The following is a 15,554-nucleotide window of genomic DNA, read 5'->3' as shown; positions in this document are numbered from 1 at the left end:
ACAGATTTGTTTGAATAAGTGGAGAACATCACAGAAATTAAAAATACTGCTTGAAAATAGATGCCAATTACTCATTGAATGCCTACTTACAAAGTTTCAAGAACCAGTATATATTGTACAAAAATTTCTTTGGTGACTGTTCAGAACATTGTGTAAAACATGCACAAAATTTAACAGTAGGCAGTGTTGCAATAAGCTAATGAAATGATAATGAGAACTTGGTCTGCTTTTAAAATACTCTGCAAGACAGTCCAACCATTAACTTGACTAATTTTTGCACACTACACCTTGTAGTCTATAGGCTACAGGTATGCAATTGAGTATTTTGTAGGTGATGTGATCTCTCAGGTTTTCTTGGTGTGACTGATTTATGATGTTCTTCTCTGTGTTATGCTGAAACAGTAATTCAACAGAACACGTAGAAACTCACCACTAATTTTTGGCTGCCACTGGTTTGTTACAGTGGTACTTAAAAATATAGAGAGAACTAGATTTATTCATTTCATTTAAAATTTAAGTTTTATATATTTTGAAATTCCAAATCAATATTGTTATTAAGTTGAGAAACACGAGGAGAAAATAATAGGAATGGAAAAAATTATAATTGGTGAGAATTTTCTTTTACCTCTTTTTGTATAAGTAATTTGTCATCTATTTCTTCTTGTTCTACTAGTAGAAAATTGCAGCAGTTAAAAAGCCTTTGTGTTTATTATAACCCAAAATTCTGAACTTTGTTGTAGCTGATGGATACATTCTTTACAACTTTACATGGCTTAGCCTTAATAAAGTATGTGTATAACTATATTTTTGCAACTCTAAGTAGCTCTAATTTCATTTATGCAGGAACCAATATTGGAACCACTAAATGCAAGGCTTGACATCAAACGAATGGTTGCCTACCATCATACCATGACTAACTTACCACCCACACCGGGTCCTTATCTACAGCAGCATCGAGATTATCTTCTGTATGATGTATATGGTGGAATGGAAATTGTACACATCAATCTTGGCCAACGAGATCTTGCAACATTACTTTCAGTATGGAATGACAATTTGGCTGAAGGAAAATTAATGGGTAATCAGTTAAACTAATTCTTTTTTCTTCATTTTTTTCATGTTAAATAAAAATTACACTCACTTATGCTGCATGATTTTTCTCATTTTTGATAGTATATTTCTGTAATGAATTAGTATTTAGTACAATTTAGTGGATTATAGTTAGATCTTTTTCATTCGTTTTTATTTCTAGCATGCTACTGTATTTATATTTTCAGTTTTTCTTGTCCTACCATCAGAATTCTTTATGAAATGCTATTAATTAAAACAAAAGTAGAAATGTGTGCATGTTTGTGGTTATTACAAGTGAGTTTGAGACACTCTTGATATACAGATTGATTTTATTGCATGAACAATATTTGTTATAAGGATAAGTAATACATTATCAATCATCATTTCAATAATCTGACATTCTAAATGTAATGAATACAGTGAATGAGATGATTGAGCAGTGTTTACCTTATATACGAATAAATGAACAGTGAACAGGCACTTTAAATATATGCTGGCTGATGGGCTTTCAAACCAGACCACAGATGGGTAACGAAAGTTAAAAACATAAGAAGTTATAGCAACTCTTGTATACCTAGTCATCATCCATCCATCGCTTCATCTTTAAGGTTAGCAATGATCTGTCTGTGTTTTTAACCCCCCCCCCCCCCCACCTGGCCCCCCTTCCCCCCCCCCCCCCCCCCCCCACCCTCACATACACATACACACTGCCCAAAGTAAGTGAGTCACTCCCTCTCCTGTTACTGTGATCTGTAACGCAATACTTATAATTAAAGTCAGATGATGATTTTGAAGTAAAAGTATATGGTGCTGCTGAACTGACTGATGTAAATACCTCTAAATACTCTAGGGAACAGTTGAATATTAATTTTCCAAGGAGCTCTATTCACAGCACATGCTTTGCTTGATGATAAGGCATAATAGATTGCATTTAATACGACACACTAATTATTAGTTTCTTTATGTTCGGAGAGTGCTACTGTTCTGTAACTACAAACTTAATTAATTAATGCATGCTTATCAACTCAAGTAGTTATTAATTATAAATAATACACTAAATCAACTTATTATACAATAACAATTCAATACATACCATTATAGCATCTTCAAAATGTCAAGAAGTTTCTCTTAGCTCGCAGAACAAAGTGTAATATGTTTCATGGAATATGTCTTCCTCTGCTTTCTGAAAAAGAGCAGCAGTCATTCAGAACAGGACAGTGATGTATCACAGTATTTGTATATTACACATATTTTGTTGATATCTGCTGGTTTTTGTCTGTAGGCATAAGGAGATGTCAAAAGACAATCAACTTGTAATATTTTATCTTTAGACACTGAGCTCTCTGTCATCTGTAATGGAATCAGTGACTATTCACTCTTATATTGTAAATATCATCATATAGAATGAGATTTTCACTCTGCAGCAGAGTGTGCACTGATATGAAACTTCCTGGCAGATTAAAACTGTGTGCCCGACTGAGACTCCAACTCGGGATCTTTGCCTTTCGTGGGCAAGTGCTCTACCATCTGAGCTACCAAAGCACGACTCATGCCCGGTCCCCGCAGCTTTACTTCTGCCAGTATCTCATCTCCTACCTTCCAAACTTTACAGAAGCTCGCAGGAGAGCTTCTGTAAAGTTTGCAAGGTAGGAGGCGAGATACTGGCAGAAGTAAAGCTGTGAGGACTGGGTGTGAGTAATTCTTCGGTGGCTCAGATGGTAGAGCACTTGCCCACGAAAGGCAAAGGTCCCGAGTTCGAGTCTCGGTCTGGCACATAGTTTTTATCTACCAGGGAGTTTCATCATAATATACTTTAGGATAAAGTATAATTTGCAAAAACTTCTTCTTCAGCCCAAGAATACATCACCCCTAAATTTCATTGTATATAAATGCAAGTCAACATGCATTTTTATGAATTTTCAGAAGCTGTCATTGTCCATTTCATAATCTATGAGTAATCTGTAGAAAATCAGTGTTTGTGGTTCAGTTACTGTAACAAATATTCTGACTAACGTATTGTGTTACATTTAGTTTTCCTGTAAATAGTAGTAGTCCTGTTTATTATTTACATGTATCATAAATTAACTCTGTATTCAAGTTTGCTAACAATTATAATTAACCTCAAAATGTTACAGGAAACTAGTAATTTTGACTACAAATTTCTGTGTTGTCTTAATATAAATTCATTTTCTGTATTTGCTTCAATTTTTATAGGGAATTGGCAACATCTTAGCTCAACAATTAAAAGATTATCCATGGCTTTAATTTAAAATCATTTTTTCACTGCCTTGAAGTACATTGCACCAGCCAAAATGCAGCCGAAACTGTGAATGCTATTCTCAAACACAGGATGAGTTGGCTGACATTCTTAAGGAGCTGGAAATCACCTTGCTACTGTCAGATGATTGGTAGCTGCTGCAAATAAACGTGTTACAAATCTCTTGAGAGGCAACCACCTGTGATACTGGTACCAGAGGTACCTTGAGTATTATCCTCTCCTGTGGATAGTACAGGATCTATTCTTACTTGTCCATTTGACTATGAGTGGGATGTCAATGGTAGATCTAGATGATGTATAGGGTGGAAAGGGGCCGAGGAGGACTCAGGGTATCACAGACATGACGGAAAATCTTGGTAGATGCATGCAACCATTGCAATCACAAGAACAAAATTAGCTTTAAAAATGGCTAGTTGGTCACAAAAAAATAGTCACAGGATGTTTCTGGATCCTTTTGTGATTCATTACACTTTTTTGGCTCTGCCAGTCTTCAGATTACCTGGTGACAAATATATTTCTTCACAATCTTACTAAAGTACATACATGTATAAATGGAGCCTCTACACTGAACCACCATTTGACAACAAATCCTTCAAGACTTAATGCATACCCTTTGATACAAATCAATCATACAATATTGACAAGGTTGTCAAATAATCTCAAAAGTGACATAGGTTTTAAAAATCTATACAGCAAAATAAGATTTTACCTAAACATGTGCTACAAACAACCAAGTGAAGTGGCCATTCTCACTTAGGACAACTACACTCATGCTCATAAATTAAGGATAATTGCAGAATGTGGTGCCACACAATGTGGCATTACACAAAACTGGTGCTAATAGCATTGGAACATAGGGAACACACACAACACAGATCTGTAAGTCCATGGTATTGGTGATAAGTTGAGAAAACTGTCCCAAAACACATGTGCTACAAAACGCCACAGTTGGCTTACTCTGGATCATGTGGTAGAGCAGCTACTGGGGTATAGCTTCCCATTCTTGCACAGGTGCCCATTGGAGATCTTGAATTGCCCTGGGGGCTTGAAGATGTGCAGTGATAAGTCAACTGAGAGCATCGCAGATGTGCTCGATGGGGTTTAGGTCTGGAGAACAGGCAGGCCACTCCATTTGCCTGATATCTTCTGTTTCAAGGTACTCCTCCATGATGGCAGCTCAGTGGGGCTGTGAATCATCATCCATCAGGGGTAAGGCTGGACCCACTGCACCCCATAAAAGGTGGACATACTGGTGCAAAATGATGTCCCGATACAGCTGACCTGTTATAGTTCCTCTGTCAAAGACTTGCAGAGGTTTACATGCACCAGTCATAATCCCACCCCACCCCACAGCCCCACAGCACCAAACCACGACCTCCATACAGGTCCCTTTCAAGGACATTAAGGGGTTGGTATCTGGTTCCTGGTTCATATAAGATGAAAACCTGACAAGAATCACTGTTCAGACTATACCTGGATTCATCCGCGAACATAACCTGAGGCCACTGTTCCAATGACCATATACTATGTTCTTGACACTATTCTTTATGTGCTCTTCTGTGACCAGGGGTCAGTGTAATGTACCTTGCAGGTTTCTGGGTGAATAAACCATGTCTCTTCAGTCATATATAGACTGTATGTCTGGAGACAACTGTTCCAATGGCTGTGGTAAGGTCCTGAGCAAGGCTACCTGCAGTACTCCGTGGTCATCTGCAAGCACTGATGGTGAGATATCAGTCTTCTTGTGGTCTTGTACACTGTGGGCATCCCATACTGTAGCACCTGGACAAGTTTCCTGTCTACTGTAATTGTTTCCATAATCTTGAGATCACACTTTGTGGCACGCGGAGGGCCTGTGCTATGACCTGCTGTGTTTGACCAGCCTCCAGCTGCCGTAGTATTCTACCCCTCATAATGTCATCAAAATCTGTTCTTTGAGCCATTTTCAACACACAGTCACCATTAGCACATCTGAAAATGTTTGCACACTTACTTGCTTCACCGTACTCTGACATGCACCAACACAGCTCTGTGTATGGGACTGCTGCCAGCACCACCATGTGACGACCACAGGTCAAATGCACTACATGGTCATACCCCAAGGTGATTTAAACCCACAAACTGCCCACCAGAGCATTGTTTCACCATGTGTTAGCATTATCCTTAATTTATGAGCATGAGTGTAGTTGGTGCTAGGTGGTGTGTGCTCTGTGGCACTGCCATCGTGGCTGATATGTCATTACAAATATAAATAAAATTATCAATTACAAACTTGGTACAATTTTTCATGAACAGTAATATACGTATATTTTTTTTTATTGAAGACATAAGTGAAATTTTTGGGAGAAATTTATGTGTATGTTGAAGGAATAGGCAAATTGGAATTGGAGATCATGTATTTGCGACAGTAGACAAGAAACTCAAATCCATGAAGATAGAAATTGAAGCTGCATGTGAGAAATTGATGCTGTATATGAGACTGATTGGGCAAGACTTAATATCAGCGGTGGGCATAAAATTATCACTGGATCCTTCTATTGTGCACTAGACTCATTGCCAGATGTGACCGAAAACTTTTTAGAAAACATCAGTTCACTTGTACGTAAGTTCCCCAATCATACTGTAATCACTTGTGGAGATTTTAATCATTTAACAGTTAACTGGGAAAATTACAGTTTTGTTAGTGGTGGCTGTGAAAGAGATCCTATGAAATATTACTAAATGCCTTCTCTGAAAACTACCGAGAACAAGCAGTTTGGAACCCTACTCATAATGAAAATATATTGGACCTAATGGGAACAAATAGACCTGTCCTCTTTGAGTGCCTATGACATGGTTGTGTTAATGATGGTTACCAAGGTACAAAGGACAACTGAAACAAGCAGGAATATATATATATGTTCAGTAAACAAGATAAATAATCAGTAGTGTCATATCTCAGTGAGGAACATGAAACTTTCAGTGTAGGTGGGAAGATGTAGAGAAACTATGGCTCAAGTTTAAAGGAATAGTTGCCCATGTACTAGATAGAGATGTACCCAGGACAATAGTTCATAATGGCAGGGAATCTCCAAAGTATGCAGTCACTGTAAAAAAAAGGCTGTCAAGAGAGCAATTTGTGATGCCTTCAGTGACTATCATAGCTGAAAGTTGTCAAATGATATTTCAGAAAACTGAGAGATATTCTGGTTGTATGTAAAGGCTGTTAGTGGAACCGAAGTTTGTGTGCAATCTGTAGCAAATGAGACAGGACCTCAAATTGAGGGTAGCAAAGCAAAAGCTGAAATGCTTATCACCATCTTCAAATGTTCCTTTAAAAGGAAACCCAGGAGAAATGCCCCAGTTAAATCGTTGTACCACTGAAAAGATGAATGAGGTAAGTATTAGTGTCAATGGTGTTGTGAAACAGTTGAAACCACTGAAATCGAACAAAGCTTCATGACCTAATGAAACCCCTGTCAGATTCTGTACTGAATTTGAAGCTGAGTTAGCCCCTCTTCTAACTATAGTATGTCATAAATCCCTATAGCAAACAACCACACCCACTTCTTGACAAAAAGCAAAGTCACGCCTGTATGCAACAATGCCAGTAGAGGTGATCCACAAAACTACTGTCCAACATCCTTCACACTGATTTGTTGTAGAATCTTAGAACATAATCTGAGCTCAAACATAATGAGGTATTTTGAACAGAATGATCTCCTCAATGCCAACCAGCATGGATTCCAAAAACACTTATCTTATGAAATCCAATGCACACTTTTCTCACATGATGTACTGAAAGCTTTGGATCAAGGCAGGCAGGTAAATACAGTATTTCGTGATTTCTAAAAAGTATTTGACAGAGTACCACACCTACATTTATTGTCAAAAGTATGATCATATGCGGTATCAAATGACATTAGTGACTGGAGTCAGGCTTTTTGGTATGGAAGATTTGGCACATTATCTTGGAGGGAGACACATAGTCAGATGTAGAAGTAACTTTGGGTGTTCCCCAGGGAAGTGTGTTGGGACCCTTGCTGTTCATGTTGTATATTAATGACCTTGCAGGCAATGTTATCTATAACCTTAGACTTTTTGCAGGTGGTCTAGCACTTTCTTACATAAACTGCATAAACTTTCAGTCAGATCTTGATAATATTTCAAATTGGTGCAAATATTGACAACTTGCTTTAAATGTTCAGAAATGTAAAATTGTGTACTTCACAAAACCAAAAAACCTATCACTATAATTTCAATGAGTCACTGTTAGAATCAGCCAACTCTACAAATATCTGGGTGTAACACTTTGTTGGGACATGAAATGGAATGATTAAATAGGCCCAGTTGTCAGCAAAGCAGGTGGTAGACTTCTGTTTATTGTTAGAATAGTGGGGAGGTGCCATCTACATCTATGTCTACATCCATACTGCACAAGCCACCTGATGGTGTGTGGCAGAGGGTACCTTGAGTACCGCTATCGGTTCTCCCTTCTATTCCAGTCTCGTATTGGTCCTGGAAAGAAAGATTGTCTGTATGTCTCTGTGTGGGCTCTAATCTCTCTGATCTTATCCTCATGGTCTCTTCGTGAGATATACATAGGAGGGAGCAATATACTGCTTGTCTCCTCGGTGAAGGTATGTTATCGAAACTTCAACGAAAGTCCGTGCTGAGCTACTCAGTATCTCTCTTGCAGAGTTTTCCACTGGATTGTATCTATCATCTCCATAACACTTTCGCAATTACTAAATGATCCTTTAACGAAGTGCGCTGCTCTCCATTGGATGTTCTCTATCTCTTCCATCAACCCTATGTGGTACAGATCCCACACCGGTGAGCAGTATTCAAGCAGTTGGTGATCAAGTGTACTGTAACCTACTTCCTTTGTTTTTCGGATTGCATTTCCTTAGGATTCTTCCAATGAATCTCAGTCTGGCATCTGCTTTACCAACGATCAACTTTATATGATCATTTCATTTTAAATCACTCCTAATGCCTACTCCCAGATAATTTATGGAATTAACTGCTTCCAGTTGCTGACCTGCTATATTGTAGCTAAATGATAAAATTTCTTTCTTTCTATGTATTTGCAGCACATTACACTTGTCTATATTTATATTCAATTGCGATTCCCTGCACCATTTGTCAATTTGTTGCAGATCCTCCTGCATTTCAGTACAATGTTCCATTGTTACAACCTCTTGATATACCACAGTATCATCTGAAAAGAGCCTCAGTGAACTTCTGATGTTATCCACAAGGTCATTTATCTGTATTGTGAATAGCAACAGTCCTATGACACTCCCCTGCGGCACACCTGAAATCACTCTTACTTCGAAGATTCTCTCCATTGAGAATGACATGCTGTGATCTGTTATCTAGAAACTCTTCAATCCAATCACACAAACAGTCTGATAGTCCATATGCTCTTACTTTGTTCATTAAACGTCTGCGGGGAACTGTATCAAATGCCTTGCGGAAGTCGAGAAACTCGGCATCTACCTGGGAACCCGTGTCTATGACCATCTGAGTCTCGTGGGTGAATAGCACGAGTTGGGTTTCACATGAGTGTCTTTTTCGAAATGCATCCTGATTCTTACAGAGTAGATTTCTAGTCTCCAGAAAAGTCATTACACTCAAACATAATTCGTGTTCCAAAATTCTACAACTGATCGACGTTTGAGATATAGGTCTATAGTTCTGCACATGTGTTTGACGTCCCTTCTTGAAAAGGGGGATGACCTGTGCCTTTTTCCAATCTTTTGGAATGTTACACTCTTCTAGAGACCTACGGTATACTGCCGCAAGGAGGGGGGCAAGTTTCTTCACATACTCTGTGTAAAATCAAACTGGTATCCCATCAGTGCCAGCGGCCTTTCGTCTTTTGAGCGATTTTAATTGTTTCTCTACCCCTCTGTCATCTATTTCGATATCTACCATTTTGTCATATGTCCGACAATCTAGAGAAGGAACTACAATGCAGTCTTCCTCTCTGAAAGAGCTTTGGAAAAAGACATTAATATCTCGGCCTTTAGTCTGTCATCCTCTGTTTCAGTACCATTTTGGTCACAGAGTGTCTGGACACTTTGTTTTGATCCACCTACTGCTTTGACATAAGACCAAAAATTCTTAGAATTTTCTGCCAAGTCAGTACATAGAACTTTGCTTTTGTTCCATCAGTCTACAAAGTAGATAGCTTACAAATCATTCATGTGACTGTTTCTAGAATATTGCTCAAGTGTGTGGGACCCATACCAAATAGCACTAATAAAGGTGTTCTGTGTGTACAGAGTAGGGCAGCACAAATGTTCATTGGTTTTCTTGGCCCATGGGAGAGTGTCACAGAGATACTGAAGGAACTGAACTGGAAGGATCTTGATGATAGAGAAAGTCAATTAACAAATTTTCAAGTACTGGCTTTAAATGATGACTCTAGGAATATACTACAACCCCCTACATATCACTCACATTGTAATTGTGAGGATAAAATTAGGACAATTACTGCATTCAGACAATAATTCCTCCCATGCTCAAATGTGAATGGAACAAGAAAAAACCCTAATAACTGGTATGGTAGGGTGTACCCTCTGCCAGTGGTTTGTAGAGTATAGATGTAGACGTAGATAATTATTAGTATTGGATGCAAGTATATGAATCAGATTCAAGTACATATTAGCATTGTCATTTTAACATACATATGTCATTTTGAAGAGAAACACCGAATGTTTTTTTCATGTATACAGCCACAGCGTAGTTTGGTAATTCACCGATAGTCAGTGCTAGTCACAAACATGGCAAGTTCAGGTGCAGAACGAGATTCTTTGTGTTGGAGTTTGACAAAAACAAGTGTACTACAGTTGTTCAATGGATGTTTAGAACCAAGTACAGTAAGAAGCCACCAACAAGGAAGGCCATTTACTACTGGCACAACCAATTTGTTATGACAGGTTGCTTGTGTCCAGCAAAGAGAAGTGGATGTTCCAGTGTGAGTGAAGTGAATGTGGAGCGTGTATGAGAGACATTCATAAGGAGTCCAAAGAAATCAGTGAGTCATGCATACCGTGAACTTGAAATGGCTCCAGTGACCGTATGGAAAGTCCTGCGACAGAAGCTGTCTGTGAAACCATTCAAATTGGAGCTAGTGCTGAAGCTCAGTGATGAAGACAAAGACAAGCATTTTGAATCTTGTTTGTAGTTGCAACAATTGAATGAGTATGGGGATGGCATTGTTGATTGCTTAATTTTTGGTGCCTAAGCCACTTTTCACACTAATGGGAAAGTGAACAGGCATAATTGTTGAATCTGGGGTACAAAGCATCCACATGAGTGCACTGAATGTGAGCGTGATTCTCCAAAGGTAAATGTTTTTTGTGCCTTGCCACGTCGAAAACTGTATGGGCCATTCTTCTTCACCAAGAGCACTGTCACTAGATATTCCTACTTGAACATGTTGCAACAATGGCTGATGCCTCGAATGTAATTGGACTCTCTGTTCATCTTTCAGCATGATGGAGATCCATTCTATTATCATTGTGAAGTTCATGGGTACTTGAACACAGAGCTTGTGGGCATTCTAATAATAATGATGAAATGATGTTGGCCATCAACTATGTACCCTCTGACTCAGAGTTGAAATATTAAAAGTTTCAGCTGGTTGCGCATTGTATAGGGCTGGCATACATACTTGCTGCAATGCAAGCCAAATACTGCTGAGTCTACAGTATATAATATGAATAGACACATGAATTGAATGGTTGAAGGTTCCTATCACTCGGAAATTGTGAATTTTGAACGTACATAGACATTTATAAATGAAAGATTGCAATTAAATCAATTCTGCAGGCACTATTTTAATGGCTTTAAATGATGAGTACGATAGCAGAAGCACCTTTGAGAAGGCCCTTTATTACTGTAAAACGCTTATTGATATTGATGGTCCAGCAATTAAATAAAATATAAGTTGGTTAACAAGGAAACAATAGATTCCTTCTGCATGTAATTACTTATGAGCAACGATATAGCTCGCAAGATATTGACTTTTAAATGCATACTACGTCTTCACTGCAGATGCCACGGAAATCTCACAAGTGCACAAGTCAGCACTACCAAATATTTCTATCTACCGCAGCCATGCGCAAACTGCTCCACTCTCTTAGTCTTTCCCTTGACTGTACGTCCATCGTGCTGTACTATCCAAGACTCTTCCATGTCCTATCCTGTACTCTTCTCCCACTTCCATTCAGTCTCCACATTCATGAGTGCTGTGATTGGCTAGATCCCTCCTGCCATGTCTACAAGCCAATGCACACTCACAAACACAATGACACACATTCAAAATACTGGATTTACATTTAAATAACTTGAAATTAAATAAATATTCCTATGGCTGGCCCATAAACGTGCTCTAACACACATTATTAAATACATAAACAAATTAAAGAAACATATATCAAAGGAATAGAACAGAAGTAAGCCAGTAGCCTAATTTGACCAATTTCTTCATGAATAGTATATATCAGATATAAACAAAGACATAGATGAATAAATATATGTATAAGCATGCTGCTACCATTTTTTCGTGTAACTGTGGAGTCAAACTGCCTATTGGCATCTGTCTCAGGTTCTTTGGCTGACGTTCATCTAATGATTTATTGTTAGACATTAGGTTAATATATATAATACTGAATTTTACACACATATCATACAATTTCCTTTAGGCACACACAAAGACTGCTATTCAGCCAGCAAATAAACTATCAACCCACAACCCGAGCCAGAAAAGAGGCATGATTAATACGCTCATAACCCGATCAGGGTGAATATGTAAGCTGCAGAATCTCAGACATGAAATGCAACACCTGACAAGTGTTCTGAGGTGCAATGGGTACTCCACAAATTATATTGGAAGTGTAACAGAGCCAAACACTCGTTGAAGTTAAGGAATCAGAAAATAAGTATCGGGTATGGCGTTTCTGCCACAAATTCCCAGAGTGACAGACAGAATTGGTTGTATATTGCGCAAACATGGCCTAAAGACGATTTTCAAATTGAAAAGCAAGATCAAAGAGTGTCTTAGACTGGCAAAGGAGAAAAGGGACTCACCTGCAATGTCGGGAATATACCATATACCACGCACATGCAGAAAAGTTTATGTCGGAATGGCTGGACAGTTAATCAACACCACGATCAAAGAACATAAATGACATTGCAGGTTGGGACAGGTGGAGAAATTGACTGTGGCAGAGCACACACTGAGTGATACTGACCACATAATAAAATTCGCTGACACGGAAGTTCTCACTGTAGAGAAGCACTGTCACACACGCTTGTTCAGAGAAGCTGTAGAAATACAAAAACACGTGAACAGCTTCAACAAAAAAGAGGAAAGTCTTAAGGTAAACGGATTCTGGCTTCCCGTACTGCAGCGAACAACCATCACAGGTAGCAAGAGGAGAACCACACCGGAAATTACCACAGAGAAGCCCTCGGACATTGGCACGCCAGGTAGATACAGTCTGCGGCCACAAACTCTGCTCCAGTTCACCACCGGCAACAGAGAAGCCAATAGGCAGTTTGTCAACAAGTGGCCACGAAAGCCTTAACAATTTTGTAGCTGTGGAGTACTTATGGCCTGAGTCGATCAGAGGTAATTGGATACTTTGACATCCAATAACTCATGTACTATTTAAGTTACATCCCTGTAATTTATACCAATTTAGGTTTACACTAATAGCTTTCTAAAGACACATTGATCTACAAAATCAGATGAACCATTTAGATTTGGAAATTCGTTGCTGGGTGTTACTTGTATAATTTATCATCAAATACTAAACTTTAAACTAATAAAGATATTGAAAATCTTATTACACCATCAGAATCGTTGTGCAAATAATGGTAAGGTACATGTTTATTTTTGAGGTATCATGATTCATCTGGCTACTATTAATTTCTATATTAACTGGGAAGTGTTTGCCATTAAGGTCTTTGGCACTCCCGGCATGTCTCCTTCATTGACACAGCATCATCATGGAATTCCCTCCACTCGCTCGGCTGGACCATGTGGTCCGGCTATTGTGCGGCATCATGCGGTTGCTAACGAGCCATGGCTTGCTGAGAAGCCTGAGCGGTCTTTTTTACTACCCTCTGTTTATTTACAGTGCTCAAATCTCCTTTACCAGCTAACATTAGAATAATAACAGTTGATATTCTAACATCCATTATGACTCTTATTACCAAATACTTCCACTCTATTGTACCTGAGACATGTGACAAATTGAATATAATGTAAAATAATGCTGTATTACACAATGTTTAAAAACAAATTGACAATCAATAATCATACAGATATACAACATGTTGTATCTATACTCACTTAGTCATGTGGAGTGAATTACTCTGAAGGACAACAGGTTCAAAATCTCATCTTCAGCAAAATATAAATTCAGTTTAATTGCATAGATAAAAAAATCTACTCACCAAGTGGTGGCAGACCATGGGCATAAAAGAAGGTTATAATTAGGCAAGCTTTCAGTGCCAGTGGCCCTTCTTCGGTGAAGGATGTAGAAAACCAAAGTGGAGTGAAGAATGGAGCAGTTTCTGTGAATAAATGCTAAGAAAGAAGAAATTAACAAAAATTAAGGCCAAGTGGGTGGTGAGAACCAAGGACATGTTGCAGTACTAGTTCCCACCTGTGGAGTTCTGAGAAACCGTTGTCTGGTGGGGAGAGCCCAGATGGAATGTGTGGTGAAGCAGACACAGGGTCACAATTGTCACATTGTAGAGCATGCTGTGCAACAAGATATTGTGTGTTGCCAGTATACTCCCTCTGCCTATGCCCATGCATTCCAACTGATAATTTGGTGGTAGTCATGCCAATGTAAAAGGCTGAACAGCACTTACATAATATCTGGTATATGACATGTTGTTTCACAGGTGGCTCCCCCTTTGATAGCATATGTTTTGCCTCTTACAGGGCTATTATAAGGGGTGGTAAGAATCTGCTTCGGGCAACTCTTGTTGCAGGGATGGTCTCAGGGGCAGGGATGTGGGTGCAGAAGGAGTGTATGGTCTGAGAAGAGTATTGTGGAGACTGGGAGGGTGACAAAAAGCTATTCTAGGTGTGGTGGGCAAAATCTCAGGCAGAATTTATCTCATTTCAAGGCATGGTTTTAGGAAGTCATGGCCCTGTCAAAGTAGCCGATTAATACAATCCAGGCCAGTATAATACTGAGTCATCAGTGGTATGCTCCAAAGATGTTTTTTGGAGGGATAAGCAGTACCAGGATTGATTGTTATGTCCCAGCAAATCGGCCCTAGGCTGGTGGTGTAATTACGACCAGTGAAGGCTGAGGTGAGAATGGTGATGTGTTTTTGAAAGAGTCTGCATCCAGACAAATATGTTTGCCTCGAATGCCAAGGTTCTATGCAAGGGAATGTTTTGATATGGAAAGGATGGCAACTGTAAAAATGTAAGTACTGTTGTTTGTTAATAGGTTTAATATGGACAGAAGTGTGTAGCTGGCCTTCAGTGAGGATGAGATCAACATGAAGAAAAGTGGCACGGGATTTTCACAATACATATAAATGACCTAGTAGATAGTGTCAGAAGTCCCATGCGGCTTTTCGCAGATGATGCTGTAGTATACAGAGAAGTTGCAGCATTAGAAAATTGTAGCAAAATGCAGGAAGATCTGCAGCGGATAGGCACTTGGTGCAGGGAGTGGCAACTGACCCTTAATATAGACAAATGTAATGTATTGCGAATACATAGAAAGAAGGATCCTTTATTGTATGATTATATGATAGCGGAACAAACACTGGTAGCTTGCTGTCCAGGTTTCGAGAGGGTGTGTTTCTGGATGAGGTATTGAATATATTGCTTCCCCCTACTTATACCTCCCGAAGAGATCATGAATGTAAAATTAGAGAGATGTGAGTGTGCACGGAGGCTATCGAACTGTCGTTCTTCTTGCGAACCATACGCAACTGGAACAGGTAAGGGAGGTAATGACAGTGGCACGTAAAGTGCCGTATGCCACACACCGTTGGGTGGCTTGCGAAGTATAAATGTAGATGTAGATGTAGATGTAGAACATGTACTTGGTTCCTGCCACTGACTTGACCTTAATTTGTGTTAATTTCTTCTGTTTCAGCATTTCAGCAACTAATTCTTCACTCTGTTTTAATTTTCTATGTCTTTCATTTTCTTACCTGCATATTACCC

The 15,554-nt window shown here is 39.0% G+C and overlaps 1 protein-coding gene across 3 annotated transcripts in view; it reads left to right on the top strand.

Annotated features, from left to right (window-relative positions):
* Positions 1-15,554, top strand: part of LOC126297832 (intermembrane lipid transfer protein VPS13A-like) — a 759,301-nt gene that overhangs the window by 277,621 nt on the left and 466,126 nt on the right. For all 3 annotated transcript variants that reach the window (XM_049989081.1, XM_049989080.1, XM_049989079.1), the window contains exon 25: positions 844-1,078. In XM_049989081.1, the coding sequence (XP_049845038.1) occupies positions 844-1,078 (235 nt within the window). The remainder of the gene's footprint in view (positions 1-843; positions 1,079-15,554) is intronic.

The sequence above is a fragment of the Schistocerca gregaria genome, chromosome X (genome assembly GCF_023897955.1).
Source record: "Schistocerca gregaria isolate iqSchGreg1 chromosome X, iqSchGreg1.2, whole genome shotgun sequence".
NCBI classification, from domain to species: Eukaryota; Metazoa; Arthropoda; class Insecta; order Orthoptera; family Acrididae; genus Schistocerca; species Schistocerca gregaria.
This window is presented reverse-complemented; position numbering and strand designations above follow the sequence as displayed.